This window comes from Phodopus roborovskii, unplaced genomic scaffold (genome assembly GCF_943737965.1).
Source record: "Phodopus roborovskii unplaced genomic scaffold, PHOROB, whole genome shotgun sequence".
Taxonomy (NCBI): Eukaryota; Metazoa; Chordata; class Mammalia; order Rodentia; family Cricetidae; genus Phodopus; species Phodopus roborovskii.
In genome coordinates this window covers 33,951,655-33,978,001 of record NW_026126416.1, presented here as the reverse complement: position 1 = coordinate 33,978,001, position 26,347 = coordinate 33,951,655, and the positions used below count along the sequence as shown (strand labels likewise).

The following is a 26,347-nucleotide window of genomic DNA, read 5'->3' as shown; positions in this document are numbered from 1 at the left end:
GGCATCACTGTGAATGCTAATGGGCAGCTGCCAAACACAAATGAATCACTGCTTTTTAGCAGGCAGCTGAGTAATTCAAAACTCCAGAACTTCAGCCAGAAGTGAGTTAAATATAGAGACCAATAGGACCTGGGGGCTGGGTCCTAGTGACACCCCATGCCTGATCCTTGATGAACAGCCAGTGTCTTCCAGTGAAGAGCTCTAGACTAGGTAGTCTAGAAGGGCTCTCTCTGGAGACACACCCAAATCCACAAATGACCTGAAGATACCCAAAGAATCCAATTTAGGTCAAAGCCTACCACATTTTTATTGGGCAAAGTACTCCTGGGTGACCTTTCCAGCCCCCCCAGAGATGAGGTGGGAGAAGGGAGCGAGAGAGAAATCTCGTGGCTGTTCTGAAGGAAGGGGCCTAAATACCCTATAAGTGTGGTCTTGAGGAACTCGCAGCTTCAGGGGAAGTCACTGTCACTTTTGGCGATTTTTCTGAGAGGGCATGGATTAGAGAGGGGATCGGTAGAGCTGGAGATTCCAAATGAACAATGGATAAGGTGGAGCACAGCTTTAACCTCAGTATTAGGGGGCAGAGACAGGCAGATCTCTGTGAGTTCCAGGCCAGCCTTATCCTACATATCAAGTTCCACAGATAGAACTATGTGGACAGCCACAGCCATATAGTGAGATGTGTCTCAAATGCATTGCATTCTATAATATAAGGGAAATATGTAGTTTAAATAAAATTCTCAGTAAGCATATAAAGAAATGGCTCAGCAGTTTAGAATACTGGCAGCTTTGGCAGGAGCTGGTTCTATCCTCACACAAGTGTGTTTCTATAAGCACACAAGAAGGAAGGAAAAGAAAGTTTGACTTCGTGAAGGTCCAGGGCGTGCCTGCCCAGGCAAGGCACTAGGTACCTGGTATGCTACTGTGAAATGTCAGGGATTGGAGCAGAGATGGGTGACCTTACACCTACTTGGTGGGAATGTAAATCACTGCAACCTTTCTGCAAGGCAGTTTGCATTATGAATCATAATCTTGTAAATGCATTAACTTTTGGTCTACTGACTTCACTTTGCCTGAAAACAACACTGTATGCTCATTCAATCATTCACCAAGTGTTTACTGAACATCTGTGAAGAACTAGGCATTGTTCTAGGAGCTAGTAACTGCAGCAAACAAAACAGGAAGTCTGCCAGGATTTTTTACGCCCTGATGGGAGAGGCCAAAAGTGAGCAAACGACATTAACACAACATGCAGCTGTGAGGTGTCACACCTGGACAGACAAGGCTCATTGAAGGCGTGGGACAACTAACTGAAACAGCTCATCAGGGAAAGCGTCTTCCAGGGGTCAATTAGATGGCCAACCACCAAGAGCAAAGAATGTTCTAGCAGAAGTATTAGGTGTAAAATAAACAAAACAAATAAATAAATAAACAAAAACAGGCTGCTCTTGCAGAGGACCTAGGTTTGATTCCCAACACCTGAAGATGCTCACAGACATCTAAAACTCCAATTCCAGGTGATTGGACACCCTCTTCTGACTTCCTCACGGACTTCATGCTATACACAAGCAACACACAACAGCTCTAATTTCTCTACATCCATGAATTCGGCTGTGCATTCACTTTGACTTTGGAGTTTTACATCTTTATAACAGCTATCCTAGCAGACAGGAAGCAGTATCTCATCCTAATTAGCTATTTGGTGTTTTTTTGTTTTGTTTTGTTTTGTTTTTTGGGGGGGTTGTTTGTTTTGTTTTGTTTTGTTTGAGACATGTAGACCATGTAAACCAAATGGGGCTTAAACTCAGAGATCCACCTGCCTCAGCCTCTCTCAAGTGCTAGGATTTAAGACCTGTCCCACCATACCTGGAGCACACTGACTTGGCTAGACAGTCCATGTCTAGCCAGCAAGCTCCCAGGATCCTCCTGTCTCTGCACCTCCAGCACTAGGATTACAGTTATACACTGGCGCACTTTGGTTATGCACTGGCACACTTTGGTTTTTGTATATGTGCTGGGCTTGAACTCAGGTTCTCATGTTTGTGTGATAAGCACTTTACCAATGGAGCCTGTGTGTATCTGAATGTGGATATGCACAGAGCTGTGGGTGACCAAGAAGGCCAAAGCCCCCTTAGAGCTAAAGTTTCAGGCAGTTGTCACTGCCCAATGTGGGTGATGGGAGCCAAACAGGTCCTCTGCACTCTTAACCACTGAACCACCTCTCCAGGCTCACTTTGACCTAAATTTTAAATTGAATTATTTGGGATATTTTGTTGTTTTCTTTGCTTGCTTGCTTTTCAACAGGTAAAAACCATTCAGAGTACATCTACACTAAAAAGACAGTCATTAGGTGATGGGAGATGTCTTTATGTAAATATGTTTCTCTTATTAATGAATAAAACACCGTTGGCCAATAGGAAAGGAAGATAGGAAAGACTACCAGACAAGGAGAAAAGAGGAAGGAGTAAGGAGTCAACATGGAGAGACTGGAGAGAGCAGGACCACCGGCCCCCTCTCTCCGGTTAAGATGAGACCACGTGGAAATACTTAGATTAATAGAAATGGGTTAATACTTAAGACAGAGCTAGCAGATAAGAAACAAGTAACTGGCCAACAGCGTTGTATCAAATAGAGAGTCTCTGTGTGTTAATTGGGGCCGGCGCCTTGGTGGGTCCAGGCCAGCAGGAAAACCTACTCCTTACAATTAGGGGCCGAAGAAATGGCACAGCAGGTAAGAGAATATATTTCTTCCAGAGGACTCAAGTTCAGTTCTCAGCATCCACATCAAGTGACTCATAACTGTAATTCTAGCTCTCACTCACATGCACACACACATACACATAATTAAAAGTACTAAAATAGGAACTGGAGAGATAACTTAGCAATTAATTGGCCTTGATGCTCTTGCCAAGGACCTGGGTTGATGCTCTTCCCAGGACCCACATGGAGGCTTAACAAACATCTATAACTCCAGTTCCAAAGAATTCAACTCCTCTGGCCTCTGTGGGTACCTGCAGTCATATGCACATACTTATACACAGACATATACATAATTCAAAACAATAAAACTAAATTTAAAATAAAATGAAAAAAATCTTTTAAAAACTTTAATTAAAAAAAAAAAAAACATTTAAATTAGCCAGGTGGCAGTGGTGGCACAGCCTTTACTCCAAGCACTTAGGAGGCAGAGGCAGGTGATCTACATGAGTTCAAGGTCAGCCTGGTCTACAAAGCAAAATCCAAGTTAGCCAGGGCTACACAAAGAAATCCTGCCTAACAAAACCAAATAAACAAGCAAAAAATTCTTTTTAAAAAAAATAGTAATGAACTATTTGACCCCTAAAACCATAATTTGTCCTAGTCCTTTTTTTGTTTTGTTTTGTTTTTTCAAGACAGGGTTTCTCTGATTTATTTTGGAGCCTAGTCCTTCATTTTTACTAATTTTATTTTATATGTTAGTTCTTTTCCTGCAGGTACATCTATGCACTGTCTGTAGAAGCCAGAAAAGGAAGCCAGGTTCTCTGGAACTGGAGTTACAGATGGTTGTGAGCTCTCATGGTGCTGGGTGCTGGGTGCTGGGAATTGAACCCAGGTCCTCTTCCATGTCTCCAGTCATCCTAATTCCTCGTTTTAAAAAAAATTACATTTACATATCTTATGTATGTGTGTGTTTGTGCTCATATGTGCAGGCCAGAGGACAACTTTCAGGAGTTGGTTCTCTCCTTCCCACATGGGGGTCCTGGGGGTTGAACTCAAGTCCTCAGGTTTGGCAGCAAGTGTTCTTTTCCTCTGGCCAGCCCTCATCAGTTTACATTTGGGGAAAACCAGAGAGCAACACTGACTGCTCTAGGTCTACTGACTCTCATGCCATTACAGTGGTCTCTATAGCTCTTTCTTCATTCCTTCGACCAATATTTATTAAGAGCCTACTATGTGCCAGTCACCAGGACTACCTCTGAAGTGAGTTGATCAACCAGATCTGCTTCTCAGAGGTAGAAGCATAGAAAGACTAAGGCTTGAGGCAATAACAACACAACTGAATACTAATTGTGACGTAATATAATGTGCTGAAAAGGAGGGCAGCCAGTTGCTATGAAAGAGAGTACCTTGCAAAGCCTGGGGTGCAGCTCAGTACAACACTTGCCTAGCAAGGTCCTGGATTCATATCCAGCATGGGGTTGAGGAAATACGCAAAACCTCACTGAAGGGGACAATTAAACTGAGTTGGATTTTTTTTTTAATATTATGTGTATACATGGGTGTACATATGCACAGGAAGGCAGATGTCTGCAGAGGTTATCAGCTACAGATGTCCCAAACTCAAATCTTCTGGAAGAGCAGTGTATGCCTTCTTGACCACTGAGCCATCGCTTCACCCCTGTTGTTTTTATATGGGTCTCTGTATTGGTTAGGGTATTTCTGTTTTTTGGAGTGCTTTTTTTGGTTTGTTTTGTTTTGAAGTTTTTGTTTTGTTTTGTTTTTTGGTCAACCTGAAAAAAATTAGAGACAGCAGAGAAGAGGAAACCTCAAATGAGAATTATATTGACCTGTAGGTAAGCCTGTTGGTCATTTTCTTGATTGACCACTGATGTAGAAGAGCCCAGCCCACTGTGGGAGGTGCCATCCTTAGGCAGGTGATCCTGGGTTATATAATAAAGCAAACTGAGCAAGCCAGTAAGTGATATTCCTATGATCTCTGCTTAAGTTCCTATCCTCACTTCCCTCAGCAATGTAATGTTACCTGGAAGACCAAGATAAAATAGACCCTTTCCTCCCCAGATTGCTTCTGGCCATGACGAATATCAAAAAAATAAATAGCAAAGTAAGCCAGTCTCTGACCCAGACTAATCTCAAACTAGCTATTTAGCTAAGGATGACACTGAACTTTTGATCTTCCTGCCTCCACCTCCCAAATGTGGAGATTACAGGTATACCACAATACCCCGTTTATGTGTTGCTAAGGACTAAACCCAGGGCTTCATGCATGCTTGGCAAAGAGTCTCCCAAATGCTACACTGAGTTCTGAAGGATAAGTAAAAGCAAGATGGATTAACAATCTGATATGGTGGCACATCTTTAATCCAGCACTCAGAAGACAGAGGCAGGTGGATCTCTGTGACTTCAAGGCTGTCCTGGTCTACAGAGTAAGTTCCTGGACACCCAGGGCTATGTAGAGAAACTTATCTCCAAAAAAACAAACTAACAAAAATTAACAAACAGGAAGGAAGAGCATCACTGGTGTGTGTGTGTGTGTGTGTGTGTGTGTGTGTGTGAGAGAGAGAGAGAGAGAGAGAGAGAGAGAGAGAGAGAGAGAGAGAGAGATGAATTGTATTGACTGTTATGTGGTTCTGTTTTATTATTGTTTTTGAGACAATGTCTCCCTATGTAGACCAGTCTGGCCTTGAATTGCAAATCCTCTCACCCTGGGATTACAGGGTTTTAAGGAAGTATTAGGATCATTTAATTTTCTGTGAGGAGAATGGATCAGAGAGGTATGACAGATTACAGAAGAATGGACTGGCAGCAGAGAAGTGGGCTAGACTGATGATGGTGAACAAGTTTGAGAACCCTTGGAAGGCTAAATAATTAGGATCCAGTAATGGAAAATAGGAAAAGGAGGCATCAAAAGTAATTCAGCCTTGGCTAGGTAGTGGTGGCACACACATCTTTGATCTCAGCATTCAGAAGGCAGAGGCAGGCAGATCTCTGTGAGATCCAGACCAGCCTGGTCTACAGAGTTTCAGAACAGCCAGGACAACACAGAGAAACCCTGGCTCAAAAATGAATGAATGAATGAATGAATAAATAAAACAATAAAAAGGGAGTAATTCAAGAGTGGCTGGGGTTAGGAGCATAGGTCAGTGGTATAGCATTACCTAACAGGTAAAAGAATATGCGTTTAAGCTGGGCGGTGGTGGCACACACCTTAAATCCCAGCACCCAGGAGGCAGAGGCAGGCGGATCTCGGTGAATTCAAGGCCAGCTTGGTCTACAGAGCTAGTTCCAGGACAGCCTTCAAAACCACAGAGAATCCGTCTCGAAAAACAAAACAGAATATGTTTAATTCTCAGCAATGTAAAATAAGTATTACTTTTTGTCCGACGAACTTCCTGCCTATACTGTTAAGATCACCACGGCAGTCCAGGAGTTAAGTAACAGAAACCTTAAGTACATCTCGATCTGTCTCACTCCGGGCACCAGCACTTACAATAAGTGGAACTCCACACCACTGCTTTGACCTTCTGACCCTCTAGTTGTTAAACCCGCTAAATAGCGCACGATGAGAGGAGCAACACTGGAGAATCTGATACTTAAAAAGCGGAAAAGAAAACCGAGCTCTCTGGGTACTAGGTTTCAACGCCAAATCCAAGGAGAGGCTGAGGAGGGAGTGAAGAGCTAACTTTTTTTCCCTCCCAGGATCAACCTGAAATTAAAACGAAACACCTCCACAGAGGTAAGACTGCTGCTGCGCAGGCGCAACAAAGCAGGCCCGGCTCTCAGGTTCGAACCGGCGCGCACACACTGTGGCCTCAGGACAGCGCAGTCACACAGTTCCGAGTCCTCAGTGCCTCCCTCCCTAACGAGGTCCTTAAGCCTTTCAGGAAAAGCCCCGAGGCCCCCCTTTTTTAAGCATCAGGCTGGTACTGGTTCCCGGTCCGGTACAGGGCGGAGCCTAGAGCCGGGACCAGGCGCGGGCCAGGCTCGAGGACCGAAGAGCCGCCATGCCTCTCAGGTTCTCACCTCTTTGTCTGCCGCTTTCTCCTCAATGCCAAGCAGCGCGTATAGATCCATTTGTAAGAGCTCTTTAGTCACCGCCATGGTTCTGGCCCTGACCGAATTGATACTACAATTCCCAGGAGTCTGAGCGCGCGCAGGTAGGAGGTACTGGTTTGGAGCCGGCCCAACAGCGCTAAGCCTCCTGGGAATCGGCGTGATCCAGTTCGGGTTTGACTGACTGTGGATGAGCGCGTCGCGGAAAATGAACTACGACTCCCAGCATCCTACACTCCGCCGCCGCCCGCGCGGTGGTAAGCGGAGAGAGTCAGAATTCCCGGCGCTGGGCGCGGTGGTGAACGGAGAGAGTCAGAATTCCCGGCGCTGGGCGCGGTGGTGAACGGAGAGAGTTAGAATTCCCGGCGCTGGGCGGCAGATGGATGGCGCGTGTAAGGCTGGGTGCATAGGCTGAGGGTCTGAGCGGCCTGTGCTGCGTTGGTGAGAGGCTATCCTACGGATCTGCGGTGCTGAGAGACACCATGGAGAGCAGGTGCTACAGCTGTGCTGTCAAGTTCACCCTCTTCAAGAAGGAGGCGAGTGTTCTAGAGAGCTGGAGGACCAAGGGAGGACGCGGGGCCAAGGGAAGAGCACAGAACTTACAGGCCAAAGACTTAGTTTGATGCTTCTTTCTAGTGGTGTAGTTTTGACGAAATAACTCATTTAACATTTCTGTAAAGTGGGGCGAATGCCCATTCGCTTTCGAGGTTAAAATGATGAGGTCCAGTAAGATGGCTTTGCAGGTAAATGCACTAGCTGCTAAGCCTGATGACCTCAGTTCGAACCCCAGGAAGGAGAGATCTCCAAGTTATTCTCTGATCCCCCTCATACGTGCCATAGCATGCACACACACTCACAAAGAGATAATGTAAAATTAAAATAAAAACTGTCAGGGGGTTTGGTGAGGTATGGAACTGAAAGTACCCTATAAATTATAAAGTTTCCAAAAGCTACGCTTTTTGTTTTTCCTTCTTCTTTTTTACCATCAAATGGAGCATCTACCTCCTGCTTTCTCTCTGCTCTTCTTTTCTCCATCTCAGGCTTTAATATGCTATGACCTCTGTACACCACACCATGCCCGTTACAGGTTGGATTACAAAGCTTCCTCTTTCTACGGGGCACAGTGGAAAGGCTTTCTTGTTCATGACACATGCTTACCAGGTTCTCCGTGCAAGCTTCCAGGGAGATAGTGGGGAATAAATGGGATGAGTTCATAGTGTGCAGGGCTGGAGCACTTCAGGAGTGTGCATTTGGAACCAGGGTTTAAATTCCAGTTGCCCTGTTAGAATAGAGGTACTAATGGTGGGCATTAGGATCAAATATGATACTGTGTGTAAACTATGATGGTTAGACCAGATGATGAATTTTAAGGTTCAAGCTGTATGCCTGGTAAACACTAAGTACTTAATTTAGTAACTGAAGCTATTGTTACCACTCTGTCCTGAGCAGAACCTCCCACCATCTTGCCTAAGCAGAGAAAGCATGATATCTATACTCTGTCTGATTCTCTTTTGTTGGCTAGCCAGTGACCTGACCCACAGAGCTTTGTTTGTCTTTGTTCTTCGTTTCAATGGTAAGAAAGTGAAAATGGTAGAAAGCACGTGAGTTTTGCCTGAAATTTTTATCTGATTGACAAGACTCTGGGAACCAAAGACTTGCTGTGCCCTCTACCCCATCTCTCCCTGGACCCTAAGGATCCCACTCCTCTTCCGTCCTCCAACATCTGGTCACAACTTTAATTTCTTATTTCTGTGAGCGCTTAGAGAAGCGCCAACAGGGGTGAGTGAGAGACAGATCCTCCTGCTTCGTGTTTCTTGTAGTACGGCTGTAAGAACTGTGGCCGGGCCTTCTGTAATGGCTGTCTTAGCTTCAGTGCTCCGGTACCTCGGGCTGGCAACACTCAACAGAAGGTCTGCAAACAATGCCACACCGTCCTGACCAGGTGAGAGATGGGCACGGGCAGAGGGTCAGACAGACATGAGAGCAAGCATATGACCAGGCCTTGTGGCTTGTGTTTCCTGGCCAGAGGTCTGCCTAGGAAGTATTTGGGACAGGAATCACTGATGGGTGGGATGATGGGACTTCTTACAACAAATTCCTTCTCCAGAGGGCCTGCTGATAACACCTCCAAGTGGTCGCCACCTCAGAAGTAAGTACTGAAAAGAAGACGCGTGGGAACAACAAAGGACAAGGACTCCAGTACAGGGCTCTCCTTCCAGTCTCCAGATCAAATGGGTGCAGGGTGAAAAGAATGCCCGCCTTCAGGCTCCTGCTTCCCTCTTAGAGTCTGAAAGCAGCTCTTTCCCTGTCAGGCATACCTTACAGCTGGTCAGCTGGGTTGGGCTGCAGTACCACATAAATAAGAGACCACAGAAGACTGACTGCCTGTAGAGGCCCCAGTTGATTTGGATGGGTGCTTTCAGTCTTCCCCTTTGCCTCAAGAGTGTCTGCCTCGTATCCTGCCAGGCATGTAGCAGCCTTGGAAGCCAAGAAGAAGCCCAGCACTTCCCAGAGCCAGGGCCTGACCCAAAAAGACCAAGCCATCGCTGATCGCCTAGCACGGCTCCGTCAGGAAAACAATCCCAGTGAGTTCAAGTGGGCACGGGGACCTTAAGACAGGGTGCAGGGCTTGGGACTGAGCTGCCTCCAGCCCTTCCAAACACTCTGCTTGCCAATTGCAGAGTCAGTACCCTCACAAGCAGAGATAGATGCACGGCTAGCTGCACTGAAGGGTGAAGTCCAGGGCGCCGTCCCTTCCACACAGGAGATAGAGAATCGGCTTGCAGCATTACAGGGCAGAGTGCCACCTTCTCACACGATGAGACCGGTGAGTGTTGTGGCTTGGGAGAGAAGGGTTTTCTAGGGCAAGCACCCTACAGAAGCCCAGATACATGTATGATTGTGTGCTTTGCAGGAGTTAGTAAAGCCTCCCACCCCCACCTCCTGAGCCTTAGGCCTGCTCTCAAGACAAGTGCCAAGCAGCAGGACTGAGTGCGTCAGCAAAGAGTGGATACTCAGTCCTGTTGAGAGCTGCCAGCCTATTCACCTATGTGGGCCTTGACTTCATCCCTTTCCATGGGCTTTGAAAACTCTTCAGCATCCACCCCTGACTCACACCTCTTCTGGACTTCTGGTGTGGCCTTCCCCATACCGCTATTCCCCACTGAGGTTCCCTCCTCTGCACAGGCACACCAGGCACCAGATACCAGGACCCAGGCTCAGCAGGTGCAGGATCTGCTAACACAGCTGGCAGCTGAGGTGGCTATTGATAAAAGCTGGGAACAAAGAGGCCCAGGTAACCTGTCCACTTGGCTTCTCCATGGTCATGCCCTGCCTCATCTGCCCACCCTCTTGGGAGGTGAATATGAGTCAGAGAATGGTCAACACTGAAGAGCTTCTGTGTACTGAGTGCTTACTCCAAAGGGAGCCAACATAGGCCTCTTGCACTGACTCTAGAATCAGATGGGGAATTCCAGTCCCACAACCCTACATGTGTTCCTTCACCTGTCTAAACCTCTAATCTGTAAACTCAAGTAATGTGTGGTAAACCTGTCATGTGGGGGAAGTCATGAGGAATAAATGGAATAACACAGTAGGTGCTTGGGATGCCCAGCTCATAGTGAAGACTGAGCGAGTATTGTCTGCAATGAAGAACTGATAATGCGTAAGAGGCTTAAATTAGAAGAGTTAAGGTTCCCTTGCCATCTATTGCCAGCCACATTTCAACTATTGGCTCTCCATGTGAGCTTGCAGCAAATACCACAGACAGCATGAATGTAGGACATGTTGTGGCATGTTCCCAACATGACAGGAGGTTCTGGGACAGTGGTATATGAAGGCTCCAGAGCAGTATCCCAACTAGGAGGACTTTTGCCTTTAGGGCACTTTTGGAAATGTTTAAGGACATTTTTGTTATCACTACTACTGGCATCTGGTAGGTGAAAGACAGGAATACTGCTGGGCACCCTATTGGGCAGTTGCCAGCTCCTCACTGCCTAAAAGAGAATTGTCAGAGGAACTGAGATTGATAAACTGCTTTATAGACACAGTCTCAGTGCGTGCCCTCGCTGATCTCACGGAGGACTGTCGCCCTTATGTATTACTGAGGAAACAGGCTTTGGTAAGCTCAGGGACTTGGCCATAGGCACACAGCCCTTAACTGGCAGGGATGAGCCTTCTACATACCACTGTTTTTGTTTTATTTTGTGAGACATGGCCTCGTGTAGCCCTCATGTAGCTGGCCTCAAACTTACCGTGACCGTGAACTCCTGATCTCCCTACTGGCGCCTCCCAACGGCTATCATTACAGGAGTGCACTGTCATGGCCAACGTGGTTTTAAAGCTCCTGTTCTGAAACTCTAGACTCCAGGTGGTCATGTCAGAGCCAAATCCACTCTGGTAAAATTTCTTCTTGCCCATTATCTAAGACTGCTTCTTCCTTCAGGGTCTCTCACTCTGCTCCCAGAAAATGCTAACTTGAGCCCTGAAAGACAGACCAGCTAAACCTTAGCCTCCCGTATCCTGATCCTTAGGGCAGTGATTCTCAAGCCATAGGATAACCACCCTACATTAACTAGGTGGGTGGAGGTTGATGCATTTGAAAAAGACACAACTAAAATTACTAGTTTTGCCAGGCATCATGGTACACACCTGTAATCCTAGGAATTGTGAGGCAGAGGCAGGAAGATCAAGAGTTTCAGGCCAGCCTGGACTTTATAGGAAACCCTCATCTTTAGTAATAAAAAAAAAAAAAAAAAAAAAAGAAAGAAAGCAACAAAAGCCCAAAATTATTTTATATTTGGAAAAATGCAAAAATGTAAACCTAGTACTGATTTAAAAATTGGTAACACATGGTTAAAAAATAGCTGAGAAATGGGTTCTGGAGTGAGATCTTGACATTCTTCTGTCTTCCTAACTGTCCTAACCCTTCCAGTGGCCTCCCTCCAGAATGACCTCAACAAGGCAGGTACAAGTTCCCAGGGGCCAGCCAGCCTATCCCTGGAGGAGGAGAAGAGCAGGCTGTTGGCCGAGGCAGCAGTTGAGCTACAGGAGAAGACCAGGCAGGAATGGGTCCTGGCTCTCGCCAAAAGATTGGCTGTACTTCAGGGACAGGACCCCAACAGAGATAAAGGCTCCAGCCAGCCTCCTTATTCAGGCCCCCTGGCCAAGGCCTACTGCCACCTCAGACTACGCTTTGCTTGCCAGTGCTAAAGCGGGTACTGAGAGTCCCTGTGCCAAAGGCTCTGTCTCCCCCAGAGCCATGAGATTTGATGGGGCAGAGTAGAGAATGAGGCCTGAGGAACGGGACCTTCAGACTGCCCTCCACTCTCGGGGCTGATGGCCCAGCGTTGCAGGGCTAGGGGAGGGAGGCACAGCAGCTTGATTCTCAGCTCTGAATAGGTGCCCCCAGGGACCAATAGTTCTCCTCACTCCTCCCTTTGTTCCTGTCCCCCCATTCAAGTGGCCCTGCAGGACTGTCACATTCCAGACAGTGCTGAGGAGGAGGATGAAGAGACAGCCATCCAGAGAGTGCTGCAGCAGGTAGCCTTGTCACCCACCCTGTCACTGTGTTCTGCCTCTGCCTCCTTGTTGCACCAGCTGTCTGTTCTCATTCGCTGGTCTTCAGGGCCAGTGGTTATTTCACAGCTCCAATTTTAGTGGAGGCCCATATTTCCTATCTCAAGAAATCAAGAAGAAACAGCAGGAGGTAAAGGGTAAAGAGCTGGGAAGTTAGGCCACAAAACCCAGAAGTGCTAGGAGGGGAGCCTGGACCTAGATAGAGCAAGAAGTAGTTCTCTTCTTCCCTGTTCACAGCTCACTGAAGAAGCTGCCCTGGATGAGGCAAGTGGCTGTAACATCCCTGTGGAACCAGCTCCCCGGCCCCGGGCCCAACCCTACGGGGCAGAGACTGAGGTGAGCAGAGCCCGGCACGGCACCCCACACTTGCCACAGCCTTGCTCCTGGCTCACTGCTCCATCTGCACTTGCCTCCCCCATTCCTCCTTCCCTGAAGACCCAGGCCGAGGAAGAAGAGCTCCCCTGGTGCTGTATCTGCAATAAGGATGCTGTCTTGCGCTGTGCTGGCTGCGATGGAGACCTCTACTGTGCCCGGTGCTTCCGGTGAGTGCGGGTAGAACATTCTGAGGCTAGGTTGATCTTGGCTTGAGGGCTGCCAAATTGCTGCCATTCATCCCTTTGCTTCGCAGGGAGGGCCACAATAACTTTGATCTTAAAGAGCATCAGACTTCTGCGTACCACCCCCAACCTGGCCGAGAACACTGAGGAAAACCCTCCTGAGGGCCACAGGCAGCCAGCAGGGCCCAGTGCCAGGGCGTCCAGTCTACCGATGGTAAACACACTCTTTTTTGAGCTTCACGGTCCCTGTAAGGAAGAAAGGGTCTATTGAAGATAACTCTTAGAGGAGCCAGAGGCAAGGAGGAGTAACAGCCCCTTCCAGGAGGCTGACCTGAAACTGAGAGACAGCAGGGGAAGACCAGACTGAACCTAAGCATGAGTCCTGGCCTACAGTGGAGCTAATAAAAGATGTTGTTGATAAATTATTCTAATTTACAATGTAAAGTAAGTAAATAAATAAAATACATTGCTGAGTCATTGGCCTCAGAATTTTTTGTCTGTACTGGGGAATTGAACCCAGGGCCTTGCATATGCTGGACAAGGATTCTGCTACTGAGCTATATCCCTAGCTCCAGACCCTTTTTATGTGTGAGCTTGATTCTGGCAGTACTGGGAATTGAACCCACATCTCATACATGCTACGTGTGTGCTTTGCCACTGACCTATACCTCCAGGCACCCAATGCCATCTATATTCAGAACCCTGTGGCCTCTGAGCCTGAGGCCTGTGAGAGGTGCTAAGAACACAGTAGGCTAGAAGCAGAGTGCTGTGGAACTCATGAAAAGGTTCCCAGTAGGAGCATTCCCACCATCCTGGTGGCCTCATACCAACTAAGTGTGAAAACTCATCTTAGTGAATTGTACCTTCTACTCAGGACAGTTCCGCTTAGACCCTTCCATGTTGGATATCTGCCTATCTAGTACTTTAAACAATGGATGTAGGAACACTTCATACATACCCCGCTTCCTGCCTTACAGAGGACTTACCTCCTGGCTCCTGTCCCATCTTGCCTACTTCAAAGACCTAATATCTGTCTTCCAACAACTTGGCCCAACCCCTGGCACTCCCTTTCACTCTACATATCCTCTGTCTTTTCCTTCTTTTCCACAATTCACTGAGGGCAGAGACCGATACGGGCAGCCAATCAAAGATTAATAGAGTACCATGTAGACACCCCTGCTACACTGAGTTGAAGAGGGGTCAGCCTCCTTGAATGCTCCAGACACAGTGAAGAGTTTCCTGTTGCTCCTCGGTGAAATTCAAAGCTTATCTCTACCAGGTGGGCCCCTCTTGTTGGTGATGCCCCGGTGCCGTGTGCTTTAGCCACATGGTCTCTTGGCCTCACTATTCCAGGCTCTTCAAAGCCAGGCTATGATCTCCATCTTTGAATTCCCAACACCAGTTGGCATGGGGGTGGGGATGAGGTGGTGGGTAGATGGATAGATGGTGTGGGCACAGCCAAGGGACTTAGGATGTTGGTGTTCCAAATACCACTTCCCCTCTCCTACCCCACCCCCCCCCCAGCATAGACACACCACACCTCACACACTTTGCTGGTTTCCTCCTAAAGTTTTTATCCTGGCTGCCAAGGGAAGTATTAGGCAACAGCCACAACTGCCTTGCAGAGAGCCCAGCAGAGAGAGTCCAGCAGTAGCTGCACACACACTTGGGCTGTGTCTTCTTGTCGTCTGCATCCCTTGTCTGTATTGAAGACCTTTCAGCCAGTATCCAGGACAGAGCTAAGGCTACAGAAGATGGCCTCTCCGGTGTTATTTTGAAGGCCTGCTGAGTCTTCGAAGCCTCTTGAGTTGACTGAGCAGCTCAGAGATGAAAGGCTGAGGGAGAAAAAACAGTGAGATGAGACAGGAAATCACAGTCACTATGCTGCCCTCCTTACTCTATCTTCAAGTGTTTCCAGAGCAAGAAAAGGAAAGATTTACCTAGGGCCAAGCTTTCCTTTCAAATGCTCCTCTATTCATCCTAGCCTCCCCCATTAGGTCATCTCCCACTGAAGAAGCAGAATATGCCTTACCTCTCTGTCACAGGGGCAGTCTTGGAGAATGGCCTGGGTGAGAGAGAGCCAGGTAAACTGAGATGTACACCTTCCCCCACAAGTGCCCATCAGTCTCCCAAGATCCCGCCCGTAACTTGTTCTTTGCAGCTGGAAGTTAGCTCAGGTGGTTAGGGTGGTGCTGTGAGTTGGTGTTCGTGACACCCAGGGAAGCAAGCCCTAGGTTCCCAGTCCAACTTCCAGTCCCCAGCTTCCCATCCTACCTCCAACTGAGTCCTCTGGTCCTCTGAGGATAGTTCCATGAGAGCTTCCAGATCAATCTCGGGCTCAGGAGCTTCTCTACCCTGGTTGAGCGTAACAGAGAGATCTGACCACCTGTTGCTCAAATGGCAGTTACTGTCAATCTCTACCTTCTCTACCTTCATCTGCTCATTTCCATATTGATTCCCCTCCTCCGCTTACTCAAAATGCCCACTGATTATTCTATCCAATAAACACTTAATTAAACACCTACTATGTTCTACACAAAAGTGTGAAGAGTTACTCAGGAAGAGCATCTTCACCTGTACCTGTACTTAGGTGAAGGGAAGCAAATCATGAGCTTCAGAGCAACCTAGACTTCGGAGTGAGACCTTGTCTCAGAAAGGAGTGGAAATGGCTCTGGGGAGATAGACTCAGCAGACAAAAGCACTAGCTGTTCTTCCAGAGAACCTGAATTAGATTCCCAGCACCCACACAGAAGCTCAACTGTCCTCAACTCTAGGGTTTCCTGTACTTTTTCTGCACTCCCTTGAATACCAGGCATGCATTTGGAGAACAGATATACATGCAGGCAAAACATCTATACACATAAAGTAATAAGATACTTGCTGAGTGTGGTGGTGAACAACTTTAATTCCAGCACTAGGGAGGCAAAGGCAAGTGGATCTCTGAGTGTTCAAGTCCTGCTATTCTAGGATAGCCAGAGCTATGTAGAAAGGCCAGTCTCAAAAAAAGTGGTAGTGGCACATGCCTTTAATCCCAGCACCTGTCAGGCAGATCTCTGTGAGTTTGATGACAGCCTGGTCTACAGAGTGAGTTCCAGGACAGCCAGGACTACAAAGAGAAACCCTGTCTCGTGGGTGTGGTGGTGCATGCCTGAAATCCCAGATGCTGGGAGGTAGAGGCAGAGGATCAAGAGTTCAAGAAAACCCTTGGCTATATGGCCACTTCAATGCCAGTCTAGGCCACATAAGATCCTACCTAAAGGGCAGGGGAGAGCCAGAGACATGGCTAAAAGCACTGGCTGCTCTTCCAAAGGATTCAGATTCGATTTTCAGGACTTTCACAGTGGAGGCAGAAAACTACCTCCCACAAGTTGTCCTATGACCTCTATGTGTGCAACTCAGATGTGTGCATACATACAAATAAATACATGTTATTTGAAAATTAGAACAGGCCTGGGGCATGGCAGTGAGTGTTTTAATCCCAGAATGGGAAGGTAGAGACAGGTGGATCTGTGAAACTTGATGCTAGCCAGCCTAGCTTACCTACATGTGAGTTTCAAGCCAATGAAAGACTCTCTTTTGGGGAGGAAAAATGCCCAGTGTGATGGCTCAGACCTTTAATCCCAGTGTTCAGGAGGCAGAGACAAGCAGATCCCTGAGAGTTCAAAGCCAGCTTGATCTACACAGTTCCAGACCAACTACAGTTGTATAGTGGAACTTGTCTCAAAAGACAACAAAAGGAGTCCTTCTAGATAGCCCAAGATGACCTCTAATTTGCTGTCCTTCTGCCTCAGCCTCCTGAGTACTGGGATTATAGGTGTATGCCACCATACCTAGCTGCGTATTTTATAATCATCATTAAAAAAAAATGTGTGTGTGAATGTGTGTGTGTGTGTGTGTGTGTGTGTGTGTGTGTGTTTGCGCGTGTGGGGTCAGAGGGCAGCTAGTAGACTTGGTTCTCTCCTTCTGTCATAGTAGCCAGTCTTGCACAGCAAGCATCTGAGCCCTTCGCCAGCCCCCATCTGTACTTTTCTTTAGTGGTTTCAAAGTTTCTACTTTTCCATTTGACAATTTTATTATCTGACTTTCTTCAAGCATGTGTCCAGCAGCTGCTGTGAACTTGGCACCATGAACTTGGGAACCTCAGTGAACAAAGGTCTTGTCTTCACACGGTCTCCATATTATTGGCAGTTGATGAATCACAGCATAAACAGATAAGAGGCCAGACCAAATGGCATACCAGTGTAATCTTAAGCACTTACAAAGCTGAGACAGGCTGCTGTGAGTACAAGGTCAGCCTGAATTATATAGAGAATATAAGACCCACCAGGGCTACATAGCAAGACCATGTCTCGAAACAAAAGGAAAACTGGAACAACAGCAGCAACAAAACCAGATACAATAGCAATTAAGTTATATAATTTGTTTAAATTATGTTAAATGAAATACATAAAAAATGATATCAATTAGCCGGGCATTGGTGGCACATGCCTTTAATCTCAGCACTCAGGAGGCAAAAGCATATGGATCTCTGTGAGTTTGAGGCCTGCCTGGCCTACACAGTGAGTTCCAGGACAGGCTCCAAAGCAACATAGGGAAACCCTGTCTCAAAAAACAAACAAGCAAACAAAAAATGATATCAGTTAAATTACATAATTTGTCGATAGGTAAATGTTACTCAGGGAACTTCTTGTGTGATGGAAATATTTCTTACCTTGGTGATTTGACATTTTATAAAGGGAGAAATATACCTTTTTTGTTTTGTTTTGATTTGTTTGTTTTCCAGGGCAGGATTTCTCTGTGTAACAGCCCTAGCCATCCTGTAACTAGCTCTGCTGGCTTCGAACTCACAGAGATCTACCGGCCTCTGCCTCTCAAGAGCTGGTGTTAAAGGCATGTGCCACCACCATCTGGCCCCTCTGTATTTTTATACACACACTGCAAAAAGGCACATTTCACTCTTTGTCAGTTTATATTCAATAAAGCTGACTTCAAAAATTACAAATAAGACAAATCAAATTATGCAGCAAAAAGGAAAAGAACCCTCATCTACCTTCCTACTCCTTTCACTAACCGGTAACCCTGATAACACTTGGGGACTTCTGTGCTTTGTAAAAATCAGTATTACTTGAGTTCTCCCCTTTTCCCTGAGCTCTAGGACCCCTTCACTTCTTTTATCTATAGCTCAACTCACTCAGCACTCACACTTTATGCCTGCTTATTAAAGGCATGTTGTATATCAAAGATGACAGTGAGCCTTAGGGCTGTAATAGCAAGACAGACAGACAACATGATCCTGCCCTTGAAAAGCCAACAGACGTAAAAGAGCAGATCCAATAGATGGTGACAGACAAATGCCTTGATGAGAGACCATAGGAGTCTGTGGGAAAGGAAAGATTACCAAGCCAAGGGTCAGGAAGGTTCCTGGAAGAAGCAGCCTCTGAAATCTGGAGAGTAAAAATTAACCAGCTATTGGGTAGTTCAACCTGTAGAGTGCCTGCCTAGCATGCACAAGCCCTGATTCAGTCCCCAGGACCAGCATAAACCCAACACACTTGTAATCCCAGCATCTGGGAGGTAGAGACAGGAGGCCATCCTTGGCTACTAAGCCTGAAATGAGAACCTGACTCCAAAATAAATAAATAAGTAAACCAACTTAACCAAATCGTTATGCTCATGGCCGCGGGGTGGAGGAGGGGTGGGGGTGGTGACAGGACTAGATGGTTCTCATAATATAGGTAACTAGGAAAATGCAAAAGTGTACACACAAAAGTCAGATGCCATGGCACACACTGTCATGGCACACACCTGTAGTCTTAGCTGGGATGCTAAGGCAGAATTATTAAAAGCTTTAAGCTAGCCTGGGCTGTATAGCAAGTAAGTAAAGGGCAGTGAGGGCCCCACACACAATTCTCCTGGTCAGCCTTGGCAGCACACACCTTTGATCCCAACACTCAGAAGGCAGAGGCAGGCTGCTCTCTCTGGATTCAAGGCCAATCTGGTCTGTATAGTGAATTCTAGGTTGGCCAATGCTACACAGTGAGACTCTGTCTAAGAGGGTAAAGGAGAGATGGCTCAGCAGATAAAGACACTTGTCACACAAGGCTGATGACTTCAGTTTGATCCCCAGATCCAACAGTGGAAGAAGGAAACCAGTTTCCAGAAAGCTCTGCTCTTTCTACATGTGCATGAATGACATGTGAGCCCACATTCAGACACAGCTCTCTCACTCTCTCCCCCATCTCTCTCTCTCTCTCTCTCTCTCTCTCTCTCTCTCTCTCTCTCACACACACACACACACACACACACACACACACACACACACACACACACGCGGTTTGGTTTCTATTGCTGTTTTTTTTTTTTTGACCATGGCAATTCTTATAAAGGAAAACATTTGACTGAGGTGGTGGCTTACAGTTCAGAGGTTCAGTCCATTATCATCATCATGGCAGGGAGCATGGCAGGGTGCAGGCAGCATGAGGACTATATCTTGATCAGAAGGCAACAGGAAGTAGACTGTGACATTGGCAGTAGCTTGAACTTAGGAGACCTCAAAACTCAGTGACACACTTCCTCCAACAAGGCCACACCTCCTGATAGTGCCACTCCCTATGGGGGCCGTTTTCTCTCAAACCACCACAATAATATAGTAATAATTAATTAAATGTCAGGCATGGTGGTACATACCTATTACCCCAACACTTGGGCTAAAACAGGAAGCCAGCCTGAGCTACATCATGAGTTCCAGGCCAGCCTGGGCTACAGAAGGAGACACTGCCTAAACAAAACAAACAAACAAACAAAAAAAAATGGGCTGGAGAGATGACTCAGTGGTTTAGAATACTGTTTGCTCTTCCAGGCTATATGGGTTCAATTCCCAGCACTCAAGTGGCACCTCACAGCTATTTGTAAATCCAGTTCCAAGGGATCCAACAACCTCTTCTGGCCTCTCCAGGTACAAAACAGAAGCACTCAAACATACAAAGCAACAATTAAAAGAAAACAACAAAAAGTGAATAATATTTTCAGATATTGCACAACAAGGAACCTATGACTGTGAGCCAAGAAAGAAGAGAAATAAGATTTCTTCCCAGATCCCAGCAAAGAACAGTGGTGACACTAAAGCCATGTGACGAAGATGCTACCTGGAGAAGGCTGAGGTAGCTGGAAGACGCTGCACTAATTTGAGTGATGGTTACACAGAAAGAGCTGGGGCGATCAGCAGAAGGGACTCTGGAGTCTCCGAAGAGCACTAAAATGCACACTCAGGACCAACTGGGAGGCACTGAAGAGGCAGTCTGTTCTCAGGCTTCACTAGGCCTGGACACACAAACAAGCCTGAGCAATGAGCTGCACAATCATTGTTGAGCATACAGAGATTCATAGAGACCTCAAAAAGGTCAGTCTACACTGAGAGGACCAATGATTCCCTGGATTAAAAGCAAACTTGGACTTATCCCAACAAAGAATAAAAACAAGTGTCAGATAGTTCAAACTGAACCAACGAACAGAATAAAACCAACACTACTTGAGCAAAGGTTGTTTGTTTGTTTGTTTGTTTTGTTTTTTTATGCAGCCACTTAAACAGGGGCAATGGCTCAGAGGTTAAGAGCACATAGTGCTCCTGTAGAGAAGGCATGCTCAATCCCCAGCATCTACATTGGGCAACTCAGAACTGCCTGGAGCTCTAGCTCTGGAGGGTTTAGGGGCACAAGTATTCACGTGCATATACCTATACAGAGACATGTACACAGTTAATTTTTTTAAATCTTAAAGCATATCTAGGTACTTGATATTCAATTCACAATGTCCAGAATCCAATGTCTACACCTAAAGTTGGGTGTTAACTTCAGTGGTGTACCTCTTGATGAGCAAGTGAGAGGCCCTAGGTTTGATTCTCTCTCTCTCTCTCTCTCTCTCTCTCTCTCTCTCTCTCTCACACACACACACACACACACACACACACACACACACACACATACCACTAATCTCATGAATGATAGATATGATGGAATTTCCAGGTAGGAAAATAAGAAATATAGAAGATATGAAAATCCTCATGGAGCCTAGGCATGTGGTACCTGCTTAAAATGTTAGCACTCAGAAAGGCTGAGTCAGAAGGATCAAGGCCAGTCTGGAGAATTTAGCAAGCCCCTGTTTCAAAATGTGAAGTAAAGAACTGGCCATAGGGTGGCTGGGAGTGCAGCTCAGGTGGTAGAGTGCTCTCACAGCATGCGCAGGCTCTGGGTTGAACCCCAAGTACCACATAAACCAGTCATGGGGACACAAACCTGCAATCCAGCACTCTGGAGCTGGAGCTTGCAGATTTAAGAGTTCAAGGTCATTCTCAGTTACATAGAGAGTTTGAAGCCAGTCTGGGCTACATCAGATGCTATCTTAAAACATCATAGTAGTAGCTGTAGTTCCAGCTACTCTGAACTCTAGAGTTCAAGGCTAATTTAGTCTCCACAACAAGACCCTGTCTCAAAACTAAGTAAATAATTATAAAGATTATATAAGTTTGGGTCTTTGAGATGGCTAAGTAGCTGAAGGAGCTTGCTGCACAAGTCTGACAATCCGGATTTGATCCCTGGAATGCACAGAAAAATGGAAGGAGAGAGCAAACTCCACAAAGTTGTCTCCTCCATGCACACACACACACTTTATGGCATGAACACCCATATATATCCATCATGTGTATGCATATCCACAATTGTATTATTATTATTAGTTTGGTTTCCTTCTTTTTTGGAAAGGGGGGGTGTTGAGATAGGGTTTCTCTATGTAGCTTTGGAACCTGTCTTGGAACTAGCTCTTGTACACTAGACTGGTCTTAAACTCCCAAATATCTACCTGCCTCTGCCTCCCAAGTGCTGGGAATAAAGGTGTGAGCCACCAGGCCCAGCCAAAATTTTTAAGGAGTTTAGAAATTTGTTTCTATAAAAAGACTCCTGACTCCAAACTATTACTATACCATTTATGTATTCAGTAAATGTTGAACATGACTGTCACTACAGTAAATGTTAATAATAAAGGATTGTATCATAGCCCAATACTTTTTCCTTCAAGTCCCCTCATCCCTAATGCCAGGGCCTTGCACATGCTAAACATATGCTCTACCACTGAGCTACACCCTCAACCCCTCATACATGTTTTGAATTACCAGAGGAAAACCTCACGGAGATGAACAAGCGTGATAAACTTGTGACATTGTCACATGTGGTGGCTTCTTGCCAGCTTGATTTGAACCTCTTTCTCACTTTCATTCCACACCCAAACCATGAAGACTAATAATGGAGAACAGCCCAGATGTGCTAACAATGTCTGCCACACTGACAATACTTGTTTTGTTTTGAGACAGGATCTTACTCTGTAGACCAGGCTGGCCTTGAACTCATAGAGAGCCACCTGCCTCTGCCTCTTGAGTGCTGGGATTAAAGGCATGCACTACCAGCCGATAATACTTTCTAACAATAATTATTATCATTATTATCCTGTGTATGGTGGGAGTAAGTGCGCCATGGTCAGAGGACAACTTTGTGAACTGGGACTACAAAAAGACCATTTGCATTATATGTCTGTTGAGAAAAGCAGGAACAAGCATTTGGGAAGATTTATGAACTTTTATCCTGTTGTAAATGTGATATACCAATGGGGTAGTGGTGGCGCATGCCTTTAATCCCAGCAATTGGGAAGCAGAGGCAGGTGGATCTCTGTGAGTTCAAGGCCAACCCGGTCTACAGAGCAGAGTTTCAGGACAGCCAGAGATGTACACAGAGAAACCTGTCTTGAAAAAAAGAGAAGAGTAAAAAAAAAAAAAAAAATGTAAAAGGTTGTTCCTTTAAAATGCCACTGTTTCAACAGGAATGTGTTGTGGCGAAATTTCACCAAGAGAATCCAGTATCAAGGAAGCTGCAGGAAGGAAATATTTCACTATTGATCCATAGTGACCCCTGCTGATGTGCACATTTGTTTTAGCCCTAATGCAGTGGATAGCAATCTGAGCAGAGCTCCCAGTAGATTTCAGGGGACAGTGCAGTATGGGGAATAGGAAAAGTCAGTAAAGGTAGTGAATGTAGACAAACTCTTTAAGGGCCTGATGTGAAGTAAAAACCTAGGGGTTAGAAATAGTGTTTGGAGATGGCTGTCAAACGTGGGTCTTTTTAAATGTACAGCTGATTAAGTCCCTGCCTAGAAGCCAAATCCTCAGGTTACTTCTAGAGAACAGAAGCTTCAGGACCCCTAGACTGTGTGTATCCCCAGATTTAGTTCCCCACAGACTCCAGGCCAAGGTACACCCAGGAAGACACTGGTTGGTCCTCTGAGGAAGGAAGGTTGAGTGTCATTAAACTACACAAGTGGCACATCCCTTTAACCATTCCTACTGGTGCAGCAGGGCAAGGTGGGCAGGTCAGAGCCATGGAGGCAGAGGGCACAATAAAGGCAGAACAGAAGTCAAGCAAACTCAGTGTCGCCTTGACCTCCGTGTAAGATGCCCAGCCACCTGAGCTTCCCAGGCACTTAGCTGCTTCCTGCCGGCACCTTTGGACAATTGCCATGGAAACTCCAGGTCAGGCGTTTTATGCCGGTCATTGCCTGGGAGTGGTCCTCCCACAGGCTTGTTTTCCAGTATGAATAGGTACCTTACTTCCTCCCCTCCTCCATCTTCACCCTATAAAAGGAGCTCCTTCAGCTGCTGCTTTTCTCTGTTGCCTGGCAGGACTTGCCCTGAGGTGTCTGAAATATGAGACTTCTCATTGCAGTGGGCAAGAAACACTTTAAGATGGGAATTTAGCCAGTGGGGAGGTGCTGGAGCAGTAAAGTGGGGGTGGCCAGAGGTGCCCTGCACAACCACAACAGAAAGACTACCTCTCTAGCTCCCAACTCAGGGGCATTTCTCTACCCTCTACGAGTAGGCTAAGGATGCTTCAGCAGACATGAGCAATGTGTGTACTAAATGACACAGGATACAGAGAGCTGCAAGTCTCAACAGACCTCATCTGCCATCTTTTCCTATTCCCATAGTAGGACAGCTCCTATTTGCAAGAATCACAGTCCCTAACTCAGGACCCAAAGGAGGGAAGAAGGGAGTAGGGTAAGGAGGAAGGACAGAAGGGAAGGGAAGAAGGAAAGGAGGGAGAGAGGGAGGAAGGAAGGAAGGTAGAAGACAGGCAGGCTAACAAATACTCGTGTGAACAATGAGAATCCCTGGTCATGTGGTCTCCTGGAACCAACCATGAGGCTTATAACTGCCCAATGCTTGAACCCACTTTAGTAGATTTAAATTCTCACCGGCTGTTCAAATAAGTGCCCAAACTCTCCAACCATGGGTCAAACTATTCTCCTAGTCCCATGGCATGTATGACTTTGAAAAAGTCACTTACATATCCCAGGTGGCCTTGAATTCACTGGGTAGCTGAGGATACCTGTGAACTTCTGACTCTCTAAATTATACCTCCCATAGGAATACGCCACCATGAACCACGAATGCAATGCTGGGGACCAAAGCCAAGGCATCATGCACATGCTCTACCAACTGAGCTCTCCAGCCCTAAGCCTCCATTTCCACAGCTGTAAGACAGCACCTACCTGATGGAGTTGTGGGGAGGGTTAATTCAAATAACGCCTGCCCGGGCTTGCATTGCAATAAAGATACTGTTAAGAGGTCAAAATCTAACCGGGCGTTGGTGGCATATACCTTTAGTCCCAGCACTCGGGAGACAGATCTCTGTGAGTTCAATGCCAGCCTGGTCAACAGAGTGAGTTCAGGACAGCCAGGGCTACACAGAGGAACCCTGTCTCAAAAAAAAAAAAAAAAAAAAATCTTATTCTTAAGGAATTCAGTTGCTACTGTGCTACTGCTGTTCTGGGATCAGAGTTGACACAGGAGTCTAAAAGAGTATTCCTTCCTGTGACCAAGGGCAAGACCTATCCTTTCCCTGGGCTGCTACTGAAGAGAGGCAGTTAGAGCCACACATCAAAGCCAGCTGGGGTCACACTATCAGTGCGTTCCCTTACCTATCCTCTCTTCCAGTTCTGCATTGCCCATTCTCAGATAGTGGAGCCAATCTACATCTGTGCTTCAGTATGATACATGAGACATTCATGCACCATCTATGTGACTTGGGACCTACATTTTAAATTTCATTTCATTTTGGGTAGTTTTTTGTTTTGTTTTATTTTGTTTTGGATTTTGGAGACAGAGTTTCTCTGTGAAACGGTACTGACTGTCGTGGAACTCACTTTGTAGACCAGACTGGCCTTGGATTCACAGAGATCCACCTGCCTCTGCCTCCCAAGTGCTGGAATTAAAGACGTGTGCCACCACTGCCCAGCTCATTTCATCTTAATTCATTTAAAGCTAATAGTCGTAGTACTGATAGGGACAGTACTGGACAATGTGGCTCTATGCATCAAAGAGACATAAAAACAGTCTGGCAAGGATTTACTTTTGAACTGTCATTTGAATCTCAGAAAGTATTAGCAAAGAGATATGTCAGGCTTAGATAGCCCCATTGTATAGCTCAGAAACTGAGTTCAGACAATGCTAAAAGGCCTTTTCCATAGCACAAAAGGGTTACAGACATAGCCAAGACTTCTTCCACCGGAAGAAGGAGCATGCTCCATGAGAGCACCTCACAGCCCTGGAAGACTGTAAGCAAGCTCTCTGAATCAGTCTCCCACAGCCTCCCTTGAGCTACCCACCTGGAAAAGTTCTGAAACTTGAGCATCTACCCACTGCTCCATCTCCAGCCAGCGCTGCAGATGACCCCGGTCATACTTCACCGTCAGCCGGCTGGGTCTCCGGGACCTGGGCAACTTAGAAATGTCCAAGTGACTCTTTGATTCTGAGTCTGTGGATGATGTCCTCCTTCTCTTCTCAGAATCCCAGCGGACCTTCTTGTCAGGGTTGGGAGAAGTACAGGAAGTAGGACTTGAAGACAGCATGGACAGATCGGACTGGGCCAGGAGCTGGGGGAAACTGCCAGTCCAGGCAAGAGCATAGAGGAAAATGAGGGGACAGAAAATGGAGGGAGAGGCCCACAAGGAAGAAAGGAGGTGGGAAGAGGGCCAAGGCTCTTGGGAGGGGCAGGGGTCAAAGATCAATAGGGCTTTGTTTAGTGCTGGGAATGAGTCTCCTGGCTTCTCTTTGGCAATCTGTGGCATGGACAACCATACCCCAGCCTTCTTTCTGCAGTTGCTAGGGCCCACAGAAATGTAAACCTCAGACAAGCCAAGGTCAAGAGGCTGCCAGGTCTTGAGAAGACAAAGGAAGGCGACTGTGAGTCCTGGGGAGGGGGGCTCCCACCTGTCTTCCATGGATAGTTCTAGAATGTGACTAGGTCACTCACCTGAATTCCCTCAGCATCCAACTAAATGGCCCCCTGCAGACCTGAGCAGCTGTGGTCAGACAGTTCTGGTTCCTGCCGGGGTAGGAACCT

General features: G+C 46.5%; 3 protein-coding genes across 3 annotated transcripts in view; 1 reads left to right on the top strand and 2 right to left on the bottom strand.

The window, feature by feature from the left end:
- The window catches only part of Dnajc17 (DnaJ heat shock protein family (Hsp40) member C17), a 28,932-nt gene extending 22,023 nt beyond the window's left edge, over nucleotides 1–6,909 (bottom strand). The window contains exon 1 of the mRNA XM_051183684.1: nucleotides 6,742–6,909. Within this exon, the coding sequence (XP_051039641.1) occupies nucleotides 6,742–6,819 (78 nt within the window). The 5' untranslated portion in view covers nucleotides 6,820–6,909. The remainder of the gene's footprint in view (nucleotides 1–6,741) is intronic.
- Nucleotides 6,910–7,184: 275 nt separating this feature from the next.
- Nucleotides 7,185–13,383, top strand: Zfyve19 (zinc finger FYVE-type containing 19). Its single transcript, XM_051183683.1, has 11 exons — nucleotides 7,185–7,307; nucleotides 8,592–8,713; nucleotides 8,879–8,920; nucleotides 9,238–9,356; nucleotides 9,453–9,598; nucleotides 9,958–10,066; nucleotides 11,705–11,902; nucleotides 12,233–12,312; nucleotides 12,586–12,684; nucleotides 12,784–12,890; nucleotides 12,977–13,383. The coding sequence occupies exons 1-11, from the start codon at nucleotides 7,254–7,256 to the stop codon at nucleotides 13,050–13,052; spliced, it is 1,152 nt and encodes a 383-aa protein (XP_051039640.1). The 5' UTR covers nucleotides 7,185–7,253; the 3' UTR covers nucleotides 13,053–13,383.
- Nucleotides 13,384–14,454: 1,071 nt separating this feature from the next.
- Nucleotides 14,455–26,050, bottom strand: Ppp1r14d (protein phosphatase 1 regulatory inhibitor subunit 14D). The gene is made up of 4 exons (XM_051183132.1): nucleotides 25,611–26,050; nucleotides 15,180–15,260; nucleotides 14,938–14,970; nucleotides 14,455–14,740 (listed from the first exon to the last, which is right to left on the bottom strand). Exons 1-4 carry the CDS (start codon nucleotides 25,851–25,853, stop codon nucleotides 14,675–14,677), a joined length of 423 nt encoding a protein of 140 aa, XP_051039089.1. The 5' UTR covers nucleotides 25,854–26,050; the 3' UTR covers nucleotides 14,455–14,674.
- Nucleotides 26,051–26,347: the final 297 nt, after the last annotated feature.